Raw genomic sequence first — 20,929 nt, 5'->3', positions numbered from 1 at the left:
ATCAAAATCTCAATGTTACTGCTACACTAATTTATCTGTAGTTTTTTTAAATATAATCTTTTTGGTTAAAATACATTTGCATAGAAACCCCTCCCCAAATATTGATTAAATCCATTTACACATGCAGCATATCTTGAGCTGCATGCACTACTATCTTAGACCTTGATTCTGCAACCAGTTACACACATATTTAAGCGTATGCACATGAGTTGCCCCATTAAAGTCAACAGGATGACTTGTGTACATAAGGCACATGCGTAACTCTTTGCAGGATTTTGGCTTTAGTAGGAAATCATCTATTGTGCAGTTCGCAGTTTCCAAACATAATATTACTTCAAGACCAAATTTCTTCATGCGTGAAAAGGCCCTTGTCCTCATTGAAGAGTCAAGCCATGAGAAATTTCAACGTGCGGAGTTAATAATTTAAAATAAAAATTCTGAACAGATGTGTTTTAAAAATACTTGGACATTAACAAAAGGTTGAAAAGAATTTAAATTAGTAAAATGTAAAAAAAAAGATTAGATGTACAGATAAAGGGTTGTTTTGTCAATGTGGTTTTTAGGGATGGTCATGGCATGGTTATAGTGAAAAAAGCAGACAAATTAAAGATACAATTTTTTAAATGTCATACAACTGGCATTGTTTTGTATACTGTACAGAGCCTTTATTTTCTGCATACTACTCCAAATAACTGCAATTCTGCCTGTATTGTGATAACACAAAAAATATTTAAAACACAGTAGTTGCCAGATTAATTCCAAGGTATTTTGTTTTAGAAGTCTTTATTGCCTTGAGCGAAGGGAGAAAACTCAATCTCTAGAGAAACTGAGTTCAGCACTTTGTATTACTACGATGTTAATCCCGAGCTCCTGCTCTATATTAACTTCCCATGTAGCCCAGGGTTTCAGTTGGCAGACTTCAAGTTGCTCAGTGAAATCAGTTAAGCTGTTACCAACACATCCACTCTTCCACATAGAAAAATCTCAAAATGGCTAAAAGTTATGAATATTTTTGAATTATAATGACATCCATGAATACAGTTAATACCATGACAAGCCTTGCTTGTATGAATAAACACACCACTGTCAGTTATCTTAGCCAAGATAAATATTACAAGGGCCATGTCATATGCTAAATAATGGAAGCAAGTACAGCGTGAGAGCTTTTTTTCCTTTCTCTAAAGCACCAATTAGAAGCAATTGCTGTGGACAGGACAGTCAGCTAGATGGATCAGTTGCTTGTTTCAGGACAGCAATTCCTAAATAGCTGTTTAATAGAAGTTTTTCACTGCAGTTATTGAAGCAAGAATACACTGACATGGGAAATGAGATCACAGAACAGATTACTAGAAAGGAAAACCCCTTGATGCATTAAGTAGTTTTAAATTGTTCCTCTGGAAACTCTTACAGCCTAAGAACTCTCTAATTCTCTCTATTCATACCAGAACTCCCATTACATTTAACACACTTATGTCTGTGCTTGGAGAACAGACTCTTAGAAATATTAAAAGGGGTGGGGCAGAGAGCTCCTGTTCCAAATGAACCGTCTGTGCTCTGTGCTCCAGTTTCATATTTAAGCTTCCCTGGGGTACAGAGACATGTTGCAGATCTAAATATAAAGTATAACACACAAATAAAAACAAACCTAAAAAGGTTGTTACATTATCCGTGCTCTTTGCAGTGTTCACTTCCAGTACAAAGCTGGCATGTGTATTGTACCCAAGAAGCTCTGCTACTTTTGCCCGTAAGGGAAGCAACTGCTGAAGAATTTTAGTATTTTCCTAGGAAAAAGAAGGCAAGGTTATGATGAATTAAAGACAACTAAATTCATATGATCAAAACAATAATTTGAATAAAGTTTGAACTAAAATCATAAGGAATAGCAGACATTTTAAATGAAACATTGAGGTTATTACTAAAAAATGTTATAAGTAAAAATGTATTTTTGGTAGGATTCTTGAAATTTTTGATGGCACAGTATCTACAATTTGATGGAAAGTGGTCAGAGTCCTGATTTTTCTAAGCAGTCAGGATAATTATCATTCCTGCACTGTCATTCATTTAATTTCACTGAAACCAAATGGCAACACTTTCTTTTTAAGGTTACAAATCTGAGCACTAGGAAGAGCATTATTGGGTTTTTTTGGTCAATTAGAAGTTGAGTAAAATTTATAAAAATACAGTTGTAGTATGCATTCCAAATGCAAACAAAGCCATGCTCAGCATTTGTTAAAACTGGTGAAATCAAGAATGTCTCTACATTGTAGCTCCCATTCTGGATAAGTGAGATCTCTCAGGGTCAGAAGGAAATAAGATGTCTCAGGGTCAGAAGGAAGCTAAAAATAGCTTTTTAAAAGTAAGTTCAACTATGGGCCCATCAGCCTTGAATGTGTATCCTTTAAAATATGCTAGATATGTAGTGTTCAATTCTTAGTGCTGTTTTATCTTATCTTGTACTTTTCACATTTGCCAGTGTATAAGTACGAAAGCTGAGTCAGGCAATTGTACTCTAATTAAATGCCTGAAAGACAATTAAGGACACAAGGGCAAACCCCTACTTCTATTAATATCACCATCAAGACTTCAATGTCCTCACAAACACAACATGGGTTTTTAAAGTCCCATCTGAAAGAATCAAAAGAATAAACTATGTGTAACCTGGAACTATGAAAGGCAAAATCAATGCTGACAAGTTTGAACCTGTGGTGCCAGGGTGTCTAGACCGTACAAATCTAATGTTTTGACCACTAAACTATCCCCTGCAGCTCAGTCAACAGGAGAATCTGTTTTTTCATTTTTTTCCCCACACCACCTGTTCACATTGCCCATGCCACACCCATCTTATCAGCCACAGCATATTTAGCTGGACTCATTCTGGAGCTCACTACTTCTGTCCTTTAACTGGCAACAGAGGTCACTCTAGAGCAGTATAAAGTGCCTCCTAGCATTCCCACTCACTACTTGCCTGTGGAATGAGAAACTGAGGTCCAGATCCAGGTTCAATGCAAAGTCTTAGAGCCTGATTCCTATTTACACAAAGGGCTTTTTACACTGTTCAACTAGGGTAAAGGGACCATAAAATAAGCATAAATTAATTGCCCTCTTTACTGCCCATTTACACTGCCAGAGCAATATAACAAGTCTCAGTGAGATACTTGACTTTGAACCTGGAGTTTTAGGACCCCCCACTAGGAACCCACCTAAGGATCCTCATTCCACAGACCAGTAGTGAGTGAGTGCTAGCGTCAAGCCTCTATCTCCAGCAGGACAGTGCCTAACACTAAAATTATGTCAATGGGCTGGACCTCAACTGCGAATATATGACAATTTGTTCTAGAAAATAAGATCTTCTCTACCACAATTTTTTCCTGAAAATATAATGTTGTGTAAAGGTTTGAGTACTGATGAATATTGGCAGCAACACAGCCTTATTCTTTCCTCGAAACATATCTACAATAGCTCATATTTGTGTTAATAAAAAGATATATTCAAGTACAGAGAGTAGATACACTATGCTACTATACTATGTACTGCCACATAACACTTCTTTTTAAACTGTGGTTCCTTTTATAAGATCAGGAATACTGAAAGGACTGAAGCACAATCGTCTATGGTTTCAGGTTTATCACGAGAGCAAAGTGGAAAACAATTACAAGCCTGCTAGCTTCAAAAAAAGAGAGATTTGCATGAAAGCAAACCAAGATATTTTAATCAAAATCAAATCATAATAGAGAGAAATAAATCTAATCAGGTACTAAATCATGACTGTATGGAAAAGATGAATTAGCTTACTGGAACAGAGAAAGAAAAAGCAGTTTACTTGTGAGGTGGTTTATTAATACTGCATGTTGTGCTAATATTTCTAGCTACCAAACAGTACTTTAAAGAAGTAATTTGATCCTATTGGTAAATAAATCTCCTAGACATATTTTCCAGAACACTAGCTAAGAATTTATTATGAGAGTATAAAATAAAAATGAGATGAGTTGCCATACGTTTTCTGCACTTTTACCTCATGAATTTGTCATTAACCGATTAAAACTAACATTTAGAAAGATTAGTTACAGAAATATCTTTTTGTTGAAGATGCTGGCATATTTATAAAAAACTAAAATCTCTATGTGTCTGACGAAGTGGGTATTCACCCACGAAAGCTTATGCTAAAATCCATCTGTTAGTCTATAAGGCGCAACAGGACTCTTTGTTGCTTTTTACAGATCCAGACTAACACGGCTACCCTTCTGATACTAAAATCTCTATGGATCATTAAGATTAGCATGACTGTATTAGAGTATATTTTGTGGGCAAGTACTTGGATAAACTAAGTAGCTGGGAGATCAGTTCATTTACTTTGCAATATGCACAGTAATTGTGTGTGTTTACTTAAACATACAGTTGATTGGAAAGGGGAAAAGGTAGTAAAGTCTAACTGGGTAGAATTTACTGCTTAAAATAAATTCTTAACAGTGCTGTCCAAGAAGATTCTTCAGACAGTGAGTGAATAGAAGCAGCAGACAGACCTGGACTGATTTTTCTGTAAAAATGATCTACAGTCAAATAGCCAGTTACGGCCTTCTTTTATTAATTGTATTGAATTTCATTATTAGAATTTCTAAAGTATCAGTTGATTAATACATTTTTTAATCTACTACCATTACTAACCACACTTAGAATTTCACATATTAAATATCAGATGTACCTTCTTGCATCTTGTGTTAAAGGCAGTTTCCATTTTTCTTCTTGTTTCTGGAACGCAGTACTTTTTCATGACAGAAAAATAGTGGGGGTACTTTAAGGTAACTTTATACTTGTTCTTTTCAGTCTTCTCTAAACTATTAATAAAGTCATCAGAAAGGGCTTCTGTGGAATATAAATTAATAACATTCAAAAAAGGATTTTTCAAGTATAAATTCTCTTTTAAAAATATCAGAACAGTATTTACAGAATAAAACAGTAATTCATTTGTTTTACTACAGACCAGTTTTTATAAGAAACATAAGAATGGTCCATATAGTGCAGAACCCTGCCTTCTGAAAATGGCCAGTGCCATATGCTTAGAGGGAATGAACAGAACAGGGCAATTTATCAAGTGATCCATTCCCTATCATCCAGTCCCAGCTTCTAGAAATCAGAGGTTTACAGACACCCCGAGCATCTGGTTGCATCCCTGACCATCTTGGCTAATAGCCATTGATGGACTTATCCTCTATTAATCTACCTAATATTTTTTTTGAACAGTTATACTTTTGACCTTCACAGCATCCCCGGGCAACAAGTTCTACAGGTTGACTGTGCATTATGTAAAGAAGTACTTCCTTACGTTTGTTTTAAACTTGTTGTCTATTAATTTCATTGACAGGTTTCAGAGTGGTAGCCATGTTAGTCTGTATTAGCAAAAACAACAAGGAGTCCTTGTGGCACCTTAGAGACTAACAAATTTATTTGGGCATAAGCTTTCCTGGGCTAAAACCCACTTCATCAGATGCTTGGAGTGGAAAATACAGTAGAGAGGTATAAATACACAGCATATGAAAAGATGGGAGTTGCCATACCAAGTGCAGGGAGGTCACTGCTAACAAGCCAATTCAATTAAGGTGGAAGTGGGCTGTTCTCAAGAGTTGACAAGAAGGGAGGAAAAATCACTTTTGTAGTGCTAATGAGTTCAGTTTAGTCAAGGTGGCCCATTTCAAACTGTTGACAAGAAGGTGCGAGTATCAGCAGGGGGAAAATTAGTTTTTGTAGTGACCCATCCACTCCCAGTCTTTATTCAGGCCTAATTTCATGGTGTCCAGTTTGCAAATTAATTCCAGTTCTGCAGTTTTTCATTGGAGCCTGTTTTTGAAGTTTTTTTGTTGAAGAATTGCCACTTTTAAGTCTGTTATTGAGTGTTCAGGGAGATTGAAATGTTCTCCTATTTGGTTTTGAATGTTATAATTCTTGATGCTTTATTCTTGATTCTTTTGTGTAGAGACTGTCTGGTTTGGCCAATGTACATGGCAGAGGGACATTGCTGGCACATGATGGCATATATCACATCGGTAGATGTGCAGGTGAAAGAGGCCCCTGATGGTGTGGCTGATGTGGTTAGGTCCTACGATGATGTCCTTTGAATAGATATGCGGACAAAGTTGGCACCAGGGTTTGTTGCAGGGTTTAGTTCCTGGGTTAGTGTTTTTGTTGTGTGGTGTGTAGTTGCTGGTGAGTATTTACCTGAAGCAAATATCCCCCCGTTTAGTCGTCTCTTTAATACGTTCAACAGTCCCAGTATTTTTAATCTCCACTCATCTGGAAGCTGTTCCAGATCCCTAATCGTTTTTGTTGTGCTTCTCTGTACCTTTTCCAAATTTTAATACATCTTTCTTGAGATGGGGTGACCAGAACTGCATACAGTAATCAAGGTGTGGGCACACCATGGATTTATATAGTGGCATTATGGTATTTCTGTTGTATTATCTATCCTTTTCCTAATGGTTCCTAACATGGTTAGCTTTTTGGACTGCCACTGCACATTGAGCAGATGAACTATCCACAGTGACTCCAAGATCTCTTTCGTCAGTGGAAACAATTAATTTAGATCCCATCATTTTGTATAACAAGTTGGGATTATGTTTTCCAATGTGTATTATTTTGTTCTTATCAACAGTGAATTTCTTCTGCCATTTTGTTGCCCAGTTTTGTGAGATCCCTTTGTAATTCTTCACAGTCAGCTTTGGACTATCTTGAGTAATTTTGTGTTGTCTGCAAACTCTGCCACCTTACTGTTCACCTGCTTTTGCAGATCATTTATGAATATGTTGAACAGCAAGGGAGCCAATATATATCCTTGGGGGACCCCACTGATTACCACCTTCCATTGTGAAAACAGACCATTTATTCCTACTCTTTGTTTCCTATCTTTTAACCAGTTACCAATCCATGAGAGGACCCTCCTTATCCCATGGCTTCTTACTCTGCTTAAGAGCCTTTGGTGTGGGACCTTGTCAAAGGCTTTCTGAAAGTCCAAGCGCACTGTAACAACTGGACTACCCTTGTCCTCATGCTGGTTGACACCCTCAGAAAATTTTAAGAGATTGGTGAGGCATGATTTCCCTTTACAAAAGCCATGCTGACTCTTCTCCAACGTAACATATTTGTCTGTGTCTCTGATAATTCTGTTCATTACTATAGTTTCAATCAGTTTGCTTGGTATTGAAGTTAGGGTTACCGGACTGTAATTGCCAGGATTGCCTTCTTAAAAAAGAAAAGAAAAGAAAAGAAAAGAAGTTACATTAGCTATCCTCCAGTCATCTGGTACAGAGACTGATTTAAGTGATTGGCTACATACCATAATTAGTAGATCTGCAATTTCATATTTAAATCCCTTCAGAACTCTTAGGTGAATACCATCTAGTCCTGGTGACTTATTACTGTTTAAATGATCAATTTATTCCAAAACCTCCTCTACTGACACCTCAATTTGGAATAGGTCCTCACCTAAAAAGAATGGCTCATATGTGAGAATCTCTCTCACATCCTCTGCAGTGAAGACAAATAAAAAGAATTCATTTAACTTCTCTGAAATGGCCCGGTCTTCTTGAGTGCCTTGTGAGCACCTTGATCGTTCAGTGGCTCCATTCGCTGTCAGGCTACTTACTTCCGACGTACTTAGAAAAAAGTTTTGCTGTTAGTTTTTGTGTCTTTTGCAAGTTGTTCTTCAAATTCTTTTTTGGCCTGCCTAATTACACTTTTACACTTCACTTGCAAGAGTTTATGCTCCTTTCTATTTTCCTCAGTACAGTTTGATTTTCAATTTTTAAAGGATACTTTTAACATCCTTTTACATTCTGCTGTTTAGAAACAGTGGCATTTTTCTGGTTCTCCTACTGTTATTTTTTTTATTTGGGATATACATTTAGTTTGACCCCCATTACGCTGTTTTTAACTAGTTTCCATGCAGCTTATCAGTATTCCACTCTTATTTGTGTTCCTTTCAATTTCCATTTAAGTAGCTTCCTCATTTTTGTGTGGTTCACCTTTTTGAAGGGAAATACTACTGTGGGGAGCTTCTTTGGTATTTTTACCCCCCATATAAGGGTATTAAATTTAATTATATTTGGGTTGCTATTACTGAGTGGTTCAGCAGTATTCACATCTTGGACCAGATTCTGTGTGCCCCACTTTGGACTATATCAAAAATTGCCTTTCCCCTTGTGGGTTCCAGGACTAGCAGCTCCAAGAAGCAGTCATCAATGGTATCTAGAAATTTTATCTCTGCATCCCATCCTGAGGTGACATGTATCCAGTCAATATGGTGATGGTTGAACTCCTCCTTCATTATTCGTTTTCTGCTTTTGTAGCCTCTCTAATTTCCTAGGCCATTTCACAATCACCTTCACCATCCTGACCAGGTGGTCGGTAGTATATTCCTACTGCTATCCTCTTGTTATTCAAGCATGGAATTATTATCCATAGAGATTTTATGGTGCTATTTAATTCATTTATGATTTTTACTTTATGCACCTTCAGTTTTCCTCCAGATCTTAGTTTAAAAACTCCTCTACGAAATACAGCCCTACATGTTACAGTTAATTGTTAGTGACTTTTTTTAATCAAATCAAACAACATTAAAATTATGAACAACTCACTTATAAGAAGCAGAAATATATTTAACAAGATAATCCCATTTAAAAACAGACTATAGTTTTAAAACTCTCTAATTTTATTTAACTCATAAAATACATTTGACAGAGTGACCTCCAGAGCCGGGATCACCAAATCCTTTACAGAGACAGTGAATCATATGGTAAACCGAAAATGAAGGTTTTAAAGTAATATTTAAATCAGGGAAGTAGCTTAACTTCCTGACCAGCAGAAAAGTTTTTTAGATAGATGGAATACTACAAATGGAGTGTGAAGCCCAATGATGAAGACGTAAGTGGAGAGGACAGAGAAAAGCAAAAGATGGGAAGAGCAGAGTGGGCTGGCAGGGCAATAAGTAATATGAGACCTGAGAGATTAGGTGGAGCAAGTCCATTAAGAATTTTTAATTACACAAAGGCAATCCTGAGTTGGATTTGGAAAAGGACAGGAAGCCAGTACAGGCTGTAACAGTGTTACAATTTCATTTCCTAGATACTGTATGACAATTAACCTGCACAAAAAAAGATCCCTGAAATTTAATTGCAGTTCTAAAGAAAGAGAAATACAATACTCACCAAGTTCATCCTTAGAAAACATAAGAAATGTGTTTTCCTCATTGAGGTTTTTGTTGAAGTCTATACACAGCTCACTCAATTTTTTCTTCATGGTCTTTATTTCCTAAATTGAATATAAATTGAACTGACCATCAAAAACCAAAATTGAACTACCTATTGCTGCCCTACGTGTACAAAGAATTTAACTTTCTCTAACATTTTCTTCTACCCCAAACTTACATGTTAGAAGTATATCTTCTTAACTCACAATGGATTGATCATATAAATCAGTGGTTCTCAACCTTTTTTTCATTTGCAGACCCCTAAAAAGTTTCGAATGGAGGTGTGGTCCCCTTTGGAAATTTCTAATGGAGGTGTGGACCTCTTTGGAAAACTATTGTCTGTATATATAGCTGAATTCTGTTCAGTCAGTTTTCAGTCTACGTCTTTTGTAGGTTCCTTAGACATAGTCTGTGGATTCCCAGGGGTTCCAGGACCACAGGTTGAGAATCACTGATGTCAATAATGCTTTAAAATAGTTTTATGTATATGTCTACCCTGATATAACGCGACCCGATATAACACGAATTCGGATATGACACGGTAAAGCAGTGCTCCAGGGGGGCAGGACTGCGCACTCCAGTGGATCAAAGCAAGTTCCATATAAAGTGGTTTCACCTATAATGCGGTAAGATTTTCTGGCTCCCAAGGGCAGCATTATATCGAGGTAGATGTGAATTAACATTTAGTTTCTCTCTCTCGCTCTCTCATTTGAAAAGTCTAAATTTAATTTTAAATAAAATTTGCTGTTGTATTTCAATAGGAATTTCCGTCCTAAAGATAACTGGTAAATGGCTTGAAAAGGAGCGGAGAGACAACAAAGTTGCGTCAACAAGCTGCTGAAAAATTAAAGAGCTCCTAGACTAGTTTGGGACCTTTAAATATATGGCAGAAAGAAAATAACATCTATGAAAGAGAACAGCATTCCAAAATCTTTTCTTAAACACAAGAAATTGGATGAGCAAAATATTTTTGACATATCAGGCTGACTTCTGGGGTGTTCTGGTTCCTTACTACCAAATTTACATATGTATAGTTTGTATACATTGTGATTCATTTGTTTCTGCTGGAGTGGCGCCGCTATGGTGCCGGATATATACCCCTGCCAGCCCCTCCGCTCCTCAGTTCCTTCTTGCCAGCTACTCTGACAGTGGGGAAGGAGGGCGGGTGTGGAATGGATATGAGCAACACATCTCGAAGAACAACAGTTACAAAGGTGAGTAACCGTCTTTTCTTCTTCGAGTGCTTGCTCATATCCATTCCAGTTAGGTGATTCCCAAGCCTTACCTAGGCGGTGGGGTCGGAGCGAGAAGTTGCAGAATGTAAGACCGCTGAGCCAAAGGCGGCATCGTCTCTAGACTGCTCGACCAGTGCATAGTGGGATGCAAAAGTATGGACGGAAGACCAGGTAGCTGCGCGACATATTTCCTGGATGGGAACCTGGGCCAGGAAAGCGGCAGACGAGGCTTGAGCCCGAGTAGAGTGGGCGGTGAGATGGCCAGTCGGAACGGGGGCCAAGTCGTAGCATGTCCGGATACAGGACATCACCCAGGATGAGAGCCTCTGGGAAGAGATAGGCATGCCTTTCATGCGCCCCGCGACTGCTACAAATAGCTGAGGCGAGCATCTGAAAGGTTTGGTCCTCTGAATGTAAAAGGCGAGGGCCCGGCAGACATCCAGGGTATGTAGCTATTGTTCCCGGCACGATGCGTGCGGCTTCGGGAAGAAGACTGGTAGAAAAATGTCTTGATTAAGGTGGAAGGAAGAGACCACCTTGGGAAGGAAAGCCGGGTGCGGTCGCAGCTGTACCTTGTCCTTGTGGAATATCGTATACGGGGGGTCTACCATCAAAGCACGAAGCTCCGATACTCGTCTGGCCAAGGTGATAGCAACGAGGAAGGCTGTCTTCCAGGACAGGTACAGCAGCGAGCATGTGGCTAACGGCTTGTGGTGAAGTCTGCCGAAGTCCTGTGTTATAAGGTCTGGGCAGAGTGGCAGAGGTATCGGGTCTGCTAGAGATAGGTCGAGCAGCATGGTGTACCAGTGCTGCCTCGGCCACGCCGGAGCGATCAAGATTAGCCTGTCCCTGTCCCTGCGGAGCTTGAGCAGGACTCTGTGGACCAGGGGAAAGGGCGGAAAGGCATAAAGTAGACGACCTTCCCAGGGAATTAGGAACGCGTCCGAGAGGGAGCCTGGTGAGCGACCCTGCAGGGAGCAGAACACCTGGCATTTCCTGTTCTCTCAGGAGACAAAGAGGTCTATCTGGGGAAAGCCCCACTTCCAGAATACTGAAAGGAGCATGTCCGGACGGATGGATCACTCGTGGGACAGGAAGGACCTGCTCAGGTGATCCGCGAGAGAGTTCCGGACTCCCAGGAGAAAGGAGGCTACCAGGTCTATCGAGTGGGTTATGCAGAAGTCCCACAGTCGCATCGCATCTTGACAAAGGGGGGAAGATCGCATCCCTCCCTGCTTGTTTATGTAATACATGGCCGTTGTGTTGTCTGTGAAAACTGCAACACAACGGCCCTGTAGGTGATGCTGGAAGGTCTGGCACGCCAGTCGGACCATTCTCAGTTCGCGGACATTGATGTGAAGCGCCATCTCCTAAAAGGACCAAAGGCCCTGGGTGCGAAGGTGCCCTAAGTGAGCACCCCAGCCGAGAGAGGAAGCGTCTGTTGTCAGAGACACAGAGGGTTGTGACGGATGGAACGGACGACCTGCACACACCAGGGAGGGCGTCAGCCACCAGTTGAGGGAGCCCAGAACACTTGGTGGAACCGTGATTATCATGTCTATGGCATCCCTGCATGGAGGATAGACTGAGGCGAGCCAAGTTTGAAGAGGACGCATGCGCAGTCTCGCGTGCTTCGTAATGAAGGTGCACGCAGCCATGTGACTGAGAAGGCCGAGGCAGGTGCGGACAGAGGTTGATGGGAAGCTTTGTAGTCGTTGTATAAGGGAGACTATAGTCTGAAACTGCTGCGGGGGCAAGCTGGCCGTTACAAGATTGGAGTCCAGCATGGCCCCTATGAATTCTATCCTCTGCGTAGGTAGCAGAATGGATTTGTCCAGATTGATAATCAGGCCTAGATGGGTGAATAGGTCCTTGATGACGCTTACATGAGCAGTGACCTGAGCCTCGGAGGTCCCTCGAATAAGCCAGTCGTCGAGGTTTGGGAAGACATGTATTCGATGACGGCGGAGGGAGGCGGCGACTACCGCCATACTCTTCGTGAATACCCGAGGGGCCGAGGAGAGGCCAAAGGGAAGGACCGCAAATTGGTAATGTTGACGATTCACCACAAAGTGTAGGTACCTTCTGTGTGGAGGGTAAATCGCGATGTGGAAATATGCGTCCCTCATGTCGAGAGCAGCGTACCAATCTCCGGGATCCAGGGAAGGGATGATGGTTCCCAGGGACACCATGCGGAACTTGAACTTTCTCATGAATTTGTTCAGTCCTCACAGGTTCAGGATAGGCCGGAGGGCCCCTTTTGCCCTGGGAATTAGGAAATATCTGGAATAGAACCCCTTGCCCCTTAATTCCTCCGGAACCTCCTCTATAGCTTCCATCGCAAGGAGCCTCAAAACCTCCTGCAGAAGGAGTTGCTCATGAGAGGGGTCCCTGAAGAGGGACGAGGAGGGAGGGTGGGAAGGTGGGGTTGAAACAAACTGAAGACGGTAGCCACACTCCACCGTGCGGAGGACTTAACAGTCCGAAGTTAGCTGGGACCACGCAGGGAGGAATGCGGCAAGGTGGTTGGCGAACTGAAAAGGATCCTGGGAGGTCATTGGTACAGTGCTCTCGGGCGCACCCTCAAAAGTTTGGCTTCGGTCCCGCCGGTGGCTTGGTGGGACCGGAATTGTTATCCCCCTGAGGTCCAGACTGTCGTCTGCGAGAGGTACAACCTCGCCTTCTGGTGAAGTTTTGCCTTGGTCGAGGCGGGGGGTAGGGGCGCTGAGGTTGCGACCGGAAAGATCGTCTTTGAGTCTGCGGCGTATGCATTCCCAGCGAATGCATAATTACGCGATTGTCCTTCAGACTCTGTAACCGAGGGTCCGTCTTCTGGGAGAAGAGGCCCTGGCCATCAAAGGGTAGGTCCTGTATAGTGTACTGAAGTTCAGGTGGCAGGCCTGACACTTGCAGTCACGATATATGCCGCATGGCAATTCCAGAGGCGACAGTTCTAGCTGCCGAATCGGCGGCATCCAGCGAGGCCTGGAGGGAAGTCCGCGGAACTTTCTTCCCTTCCTCCAGGAAAGCTGTGAATTCCTGGCGGGAGTCCTGCGGGACAAGCTCTGCAAACTTCCCTACTGCCTCCCAGGTGTTGTAGCTGTACCTACTCAGGAGGGCTTGCTGGTTCGCCACCCTGAATTGGAGGCCTCCCGCGGAATAGATCTTTCTCCCCAACAAATCCATTCGCCTGGCCTCCCTTGATTTAGGAGCAGGGGCTTGCTGGCCATGGCGCTCCCATTCATTGACGGACTGTACCACCAATGAACAAGGAGGAGGGTGTATATACAGGTACTCGTACCCTTTGAAGGGTACCATGTATTTACGTTCAACCCCTCTGGCTGTGGGTGGTACAGATGCCGGGGATTGCCAGATGGTATCCGCTCTAGCCTGATTGAGCGGATGAAGGGAAGGGCCACCCTGGTTCGAGCCTCCGCCAACAGTATACTGACAACCGGGTCGTCCACCTCAGGAACTTCCTCTACGGGCAAGTTGATATTGAGGGCGACACGGCACAGAAGGTCCTGCTGTGACCTGAGGTCAACTGGGGGCGGTTCAGATGTAGACGTCCCCGCCACTGCTTCATCTGGGGAAGAAGAGGATGAAACCCCAGGGACCAGCGGGTCTTGGATTGACTCTTGGTCTTGGGGGATGTCCTGAGGCGGCGGATCTTGTGGGTCTGGCACGTGGGTTAGAGATTCCTCCGTACCCGCCGGGGAGGTCTGCTCACTGTGGTCTCTGGCGCCCGATGTTCAGAAGGGCCGGAGCGTGATGGTATATGCGGATAACCTTGGGTTTGGTGGTAGGCCCAAGGTGTCCAAAAGGGCCACTGATGAGGTCCCTGGTGGTTATCCGAATCCCCATAAGATGCAATGTCTGCATGGGAGGAGATCGATGGATGACGAGACGGCCACAGGGGGGCGAAGACCGTTTGATGTGGGTCTCTGTGTCCACTTGAACTGTCCCTACGCGGTGCCGGAGAACGGTACCGAGAGTTGTGACGGTGCCGGGAGTAGGATCGGGACCTGCGACCAGCGCGGTGCCGGGAGGTCGACCAGTGCCTGGAATCGCCGTGCCAAGATCGGCTGCGAGAAGTACGGTGCCACGAGTGGTGCCGAGATCTGGAGTGGTGCTGGTAGTATCTGGACGGCGACCGGGACCTCGAACGGTGCCGCAAGTACGACCAGTACCTCGATGGGGAACGGTCCCGGGACTGCGAGCAGCCGTGGGACTGGGATTGATGGCGGGACTGGGAGTGCCTGTGGGACCTGTATCGGGACCAGCGACGTTCCGTAGTACCAGGCGAAGAAGGTCTCATGAGGACTGGCTTGCCTATGGACTGAGGAACCCGCACCAGCGGCGCCGGGGGTTGAGGCAGCTCAGGCTCCGTCAAGGCAATCAAGTCCTGTGCCGTGGAGAACGTCTCTGGAGTGGAGAGCATGATAAGCTCAACCACGGCGCATGCCGGGGACTGGTAAGCACCAGACTCGACGGCTCTTGCGAGGCCGGAATCAACAGTGCGGAGGACGTCGGTGCCGCGGCAGTTGACGGTGCCAGGCGGTCCGACTTGGCTAAGCGCTCAGACTGCGGTGTAGATATAGCAGCCGCAGGAGGCTTGTGCTTCTTGCTCCGTGGTGAGAGCGAACGGTGCCGGGTGGGAGCTTGGGCCAGTGATGGCTGATGTCGAGGAGCCTTCACTGTTGGCGTGCGCTCCGATGCCGAGGAGGCACTTGTTCCCGGTGCTGCTGACGGTGCCGAGGACTGGGGAGCCAACGCTGCCTCCATCAGAAGTTGTTTTAGGTGAATGTCCTGCTCTTTTTTAGTCCGGGGCTTGAACGCCTTACAGATGCGGCACTTGTCCGTAACATGGGATTCACCCAAGCACTTAAGACAGGAGTCGTGAGGGTCTCCTGTGGGCATCGGCCTATGACAGGCCGAGCACGGTTTGAAGCCAGGTGAACCAAGCATGGGCCCTAGTACCGGGTGAGGGGAAGGGGCTAACCCCTGATCCCTCTTAACTATTTACAATAACTACTACAGAACTAATAACTGAACACTAACTATACTTGAAGAAATCGAACTATATACACAATTACAATAGAAACGAGTGAATCGCTAGGGAGGTGGAGATCAGCTAAGCTGCGCTCCACTGTTCCAACGACCAACATGGGCGGTAAGAAGGAACTGAGGAGCGGAGGGGCCGGCAGGGGTATATATCCGGCACCATAGCAGCGCCACTCCAGGGGGCACCCTGCCAGCCCACTGAGTGTTGCTAGGGTAAAAATCTCCGATGAACGTGCACGCGGCACGCGCACACCTAACTGGAATGGATATGAGCAAGCACTCGAAGAATAAAGAGCTCCTAGACTAGTTTGGGACCTTTAAATATATGGCAGAAAGAAAATAACATCTATGAAAGAGAACAGCATTCCCAAATCTTTTCTTAAACACAAGAAATTGGATGAGCAAAATATTATTGACATATCAGGCTGACTTCTGGGGTGTTTTGGCTCCTTACTACCAAATTTACATATGTATAGTTTGTATACATTGTGATTCATTTGTTTCTGCTGCTGGTGAGATTTTAATAATAGTCAAGATTTTACTTCACTCTGAGCCACCAACAGTCTCTTTACATATAGTTTCTAACGACCTTCTAGAGGCATCAGGAACCTTAACATAATATAAATATGCATAACTGAGATTTAAGCTCCTGTCAATTGAAGGGTTTGTATTGGGAACAATTATCAATTGGGAAAGACAGAAGGCCACTTCAGGTTCACAAGTCTGTGCTGTTAAACAGTGTGACAAAGGTGGGTGAGGTAATATCTTTTATTGGACCAACTTCTGTGGGTGAAAGAGACAAGCTTTCGAGCTTACACAGAGCTCTTCTTTAATTTTTGAGTGCTCAATTTTGGATGTCCTGAAGCGGCCTGATTTTTAGGGAGTGCTGCCTTCCACTTTCTGATAATCAGGCTCCTTTTAAGTTGTTTCAAGTTAGTGACTCAAAAATTCAGGCATTCAAAATCATTACCTGCTTTCAAAAATCTTGAGCTTATTTTAAAATCTTTTATTTTTATGTCTTTGTCTTGTACAAATTATCATCATTGCAGTCTTTAAGAGTAAGGATGGACTGAAAGCAGCACTTAACTGAGACCTGAGCACATAAGCAAAAATATACACTTGGGAAATTCTTTATAGCAATGAAACCACACTTTCTTCATATGATAAATATAGGAAACCCATACTCACATTCTGTACTTCTTTGGGTAGATGGAGTCCATTCCTCTTTCCCATTTGAACTGACTTCTCTAAATACCGCTTAGCTTCAGGCTTTAGATGTCCAAGATCACATATTTGCTGAAATTATATTAAATGGAAGATGACAAGTAGAAAAAACAGGAGTATTCCAATGTGTAAAGTTATATTACTACAATTAAAATTAAGAACAAAAGTTACAGAATTCCATATTGAATCTGTTAGGCCCCATGTGGGATTTTTTTTCTTAACTCACTTTCACCCTAACAACCACCTCTTAAAACACACTTTTAAACCGAAATATCACTATAGCTGCCTTGAAGATATCTAATGCCCCATCCTGCAAACATTTGTGCACAGGCCTAATTTCATGGACATGAATAGTCCCTTTCACTTTAAGCAGGTGTGACATTATTGATATATATAGAACATGGTTGCAACTAAGGTCCTGTAGTGGCACCAAATCTTATGTAAAAGGGGGTCATATAAGGTGTCTAAGACCAGGTTATGGGTTGCTGGTTATGATTATGCTGTCTATATGTATGTATCATTTTGTAGTTGAAGTTATGAGTACTGACTCTATACTGTCTGTATTTCAAATTTGTGCTGTGCTTCTGGGAAATATCCCAGACAAGTTGGTGTTAGCTCTGCTTAGCCTGCTTGATGGCCCATTAAGGACCATCAGCTATACAACTGACCCACTAAGAGAAGGCAGATACGCCTTGTAAACCAGCAAAGTATGCAGGAACTTGCCCATGTGACTCCAGACTCCATTTTGCTGTAATTTTCCACAGTAAGGACAAAAAGGTTCTTACACCTGGAAAATACTGTAAAAGGCTGATGCCTCATCTCCATCTGGTCTTCAATCCTGCTTCTTACCTCTGGAGGGACTTTGCTACAAACTGAAGCTCTGAACAAACGACTGATGACCCATCCCAGCGGGGGATGTACTCCAGAGACTTGATTTGAACCTGCAGTTTACTCTATCACTGCTACAAGCCTGAACTAAGAACTTTGCTATTACTGTATGTAATTGATTCCATTTAACCAAATCTAGCTCTCATCTACATCTTTTTCCTTTTATGAATAAACCTTTAGATTTTAGATTCTAAAGGATTGGCAATAGGGTGATTTGTGGGTAAGATCTGATTTGTTTATTGACTTGGGTCTGGGGCTTGATTCTTTGGGATTGAGAGAACCTTTTTCTTTTACTGGGGTGTTGGTTTTCATAACCATTCATCCCCAGGACAAGTGGCACTGGTGGTGATACTGGGAAACTGGAGTGTCTAAGGAAATTGCTTGTGTGACTTGTGGTTAGCCAGTGGGGTTAGACCCAAGTCCTCTTAGTCTGGCTGGTTTGGTTTGCCTTAGAGGTGGAAAAACCCCAGCCTTGGGCTGTAATTGCCCTGTTTAAGCAATTGGTCCTGAATTGGCACACTTAGTTGGGTCCCGCCAGAACCGCATCGTCACAGTAGGCTAGTCATGTGTTTAAAGATAAGCAATGTTGTAAGACTTTACAGCAATCATGGACTTAATGTGTTATAGTGTGAATTTTAAACTAGTAATTATTAATGATATTTCACCTCACCCAATGTTTCTCTGATGTACAAGCTTTGTGACAGAGGTTCTAAATTTGAGTACTTTACCTTATATGATTACTCTGAGTTTTTCAGAATTAAGGATAATTGCTTTTTAAATGTCACTCTGCTGATATTTACAGAATATAATTTTTAATTTCAGTTTTGAACAACCATAATATTCCACGTAAAGGAGACTATGTGGAATATTGGAAACTAGGGTAGTAGCAACTGTTTAAACCAGGCTGAGTTTTCTAAGGATGTGTGGGTGGGGAGGTTTGATAATATTCTTAAGCATGCCCCTGCTAGCCAGTGTGTGCAGTTGTTAGGAATGAGTAGGCTTAATATTATCGCTTCATCATACACGTTAAAATTAAGAATCTATTATAAACACCTATATTCAAAGGTTTAAATCACTGGAGTAAAAATTTCCTATAGAAGGAGATCTGGAATATACATCTACCACATAAGCCTAGGAGGGAATTTTTTCCTTAATATTTGGAAGAAGCTTTGTTATTTGATAAGACATAAAAAAAAACCCATTTTCAAAAAAATATTGGTGAAGGAGGATGTATGAGAGAGATTTAGGAAGTAACATAATCACGGTAAATAACTTTAGCAGACTCAGGCCTGCATTAAGGGAATAAAAATGGGCCTGGGTCAGAGAGATCTAGGAGATCCTAGATGTTATAATTTAACATCCAACTTTTCGTGGGATACTACCAAAATTAATAATATGAGATTCTCAAGGGCTCTGCTTCCACTCTACTGTTAACCTGGCCGTAAGCAGGTTTATGATGTTTAAATTAAGAATCCATGCTTTAGCCCTGAAAATTCCATGGAAATCCTAATTTGATAGAAATACTACATTGAAACAAACTAGGCTGGCTTATTAAGATGGCTACAATGTTTTCAATGGTTTTAATTCAGTCTCTCCTCTTCCTTTAGAAACTCACTTGGAAAAGTAATTCTCCAGGTGCAGTTGAGGCAACAACCTGCAAGAGCAGAGGAGTCGTGCATCATAATCTGGAAGTGGCAAAATTCAGCCTGGCCTTGGTGGAAGCAAATTACACAGCCTCGCGTCCTCCACCAAAAATGTTTTTCTCCCAGACATTGTGAATTTTAGGAGTATTCAGATCTGAGATCTTAGCCCAGGTCACATATCAGTGTTAAATAGATGATTAATAAATAGCTGCATATTCTTGTACTGTTTAAATGAAGGGAAAAAACCCTCAAACTAATTTAAAGGATTAACAAAAAGAAATTAGAAACGCTACAGTATTCTGAAATAGATGTAAATGCCAAATATCGTCACAAAGGGAAAATAAATAGAAAGAATACCAAGGTGAATATGAAATAATTCTGTTGACCGACAGTAATTATTGTAGATATTTATATTTGGTTTTCACACGTGACTGCTACAAATGCCCATAAATATGAAAAAATATTATTTGTATTATAGCAGAGCCCACAAGATGCATGTACACATAATGTATATAACATGAAATCACATAAAACAGTAAAAACACTTCTTTAATTCAGAGTATGAGATATGTAAAAAAGTGAAATATAACAGGAAACAATGCCTGCCAACACAAACAAAAATGAACAAAATAGCCTGGAGTGGGGCTGTAAAGTATCAGGAAGTTCTCATTTAAACAATGTGGAAATAGCCAAATAAAGGTAAGCAAATGGTGGAAAACATGCTTGGAAAGCATGGCAATAAAAGATGATGGGGGAAATATAAAATCCTCTGTTCAGATCTCACTGCAAATATCAAGACTTCCAGTTAGTATTACAAAAAGCAAGCATGACAGCACTGAAAGGGACAGCAGAGAAATGACTCCACCAACCAGTGGTTCTAGAGCTTTATCAGCTATGTGGAACAACAGTAAGCACAATTGCTTAATAGATAAGTTTCATGTTTGGAGCAAGGACAGATGAAAATGTTAAAATTATTCATACTAAATTATTTGCTTAAATATATTAAAATTGCCCATCTGAAGAATGATAAACAAATAGTACTTCATACATCTGGGTAAGAAAAGTGAGGCCAACACAGTAAATTTTAATTTTTCTTTGTTTAGTTTGCATTACAAAATTACTAATATACACTTAATTAAAGCATAACACTTATGATGGTGCTCACTTGGAGGATGAGGCACTCTATGAAAACACTTTAAAAGAGGCTAGTAGCACAGTAGTAAACCAAGTATTTTGTTTGCATCAGCATTATTGACTTCTAGAATAATTTAAACAATAAAAAAAAGTAGTCATTCCTAACTCCAATGAAGTAAGAAACAGTGAATGAGTGTGCACACAAGTGTATCTGGCAGCCAAATACTGAAGTGAGAGAATGCACCTTTTCCCCCAGGTTTCCACCAGGTAAAGGTTTTCTTTAAGCAAAATCCTTAGGTTTTTGAAGCAAGAGAATTTAAATGATGCCCCTCATGTAACACGTACACTACAGCTCTATTGAGTTGATAGTGGATTTAACAGTGATTGAGATTAACGAAGTGATGGGGATACTGAAAAGCACAGCATGTACTAATTTATTTGGAAAAAAAGTTTCACTCCTTACATATTCCTCTACAGGTTATTTTTAGTTATCTTCATTGTCATTT

The 20,929-nt window shown here is 41.8% G+C and overlaps 1 protein-coding gene and 1 long non-coding RNA gene across 5 annotated transcripts in view; one reads left to right on the top strand and one right to left on the bottom strand.

The window, feature by feature from the left end:
- Positions 1–20,923, top strand: part of LOC127048072 (uncharacterized) — a 51,396-nt gene extending 30,473 nt beyond the window's left edge. The window contains exon 4 of the long non-coding RNA XR_007773552.1: positions 19,254–20,923. This is a non-coding gene — a long non-coding RNA (uncharacterized LOC127048072). The remainder of the gene's footprint in view (positions 1–19,253) is intronic.
- NLN (neurolysin) overlaps positions 1–20,929 on the bottom strand; it is a 52,950-nt gene that overhangs the window by 18,062 nt on the left and 13,959 nt on the right. For 2 of the 4 annotated variants that reach the window (XM_050946993.1, XM_050946995.1), the window contains exons 4-8: positions 19,262–19,300; positions 16,723–16,830; positions 9,195–9,297; positions 4,700–4,860; positions 1,646–1,781 (exon numbers count right to left, since the gene is read on the bottom strand). In XM_050946993.1, coding sequence (XP_050802950.1) covers positions 1,646–1,781; positions 4,700–4,860; positions 9,195–9,297; positions 16,723–16,830; positions 19,262–19,300 — 547 coding nt within the window. The remainder of the gene's footprint in view (positions 1–1,645; positions 1,782–4,699; positions 4,861–9,194; positions 9,298–16,722; positions 16,831–19,261; positions 19,301–20,929) is intronic. The other 2 variants (XM_050946994.1, XM_050946996.1) reach the window with 2 other exon arrangements.

The sequence above is a fragment of the Gopherus flavomarginatus genome, chromosome 3, assembly GCF_025201925.1.
Source record: "Gopherus flavomarginatus isolate rGopFla2 chromosome 3, rGopFla2.mat.asm, whole genome shotgun sequence".
In the NCBI taxonomy this organism is placed as follows: Eukaryota; Metazoa; Chordata; order Testudines; family Testudinidae; genus Gopherus; species Gopherus flavomarginatus.
This window is presented reverse-complemented; position numbering and strand designations above follow the sequence as displayed.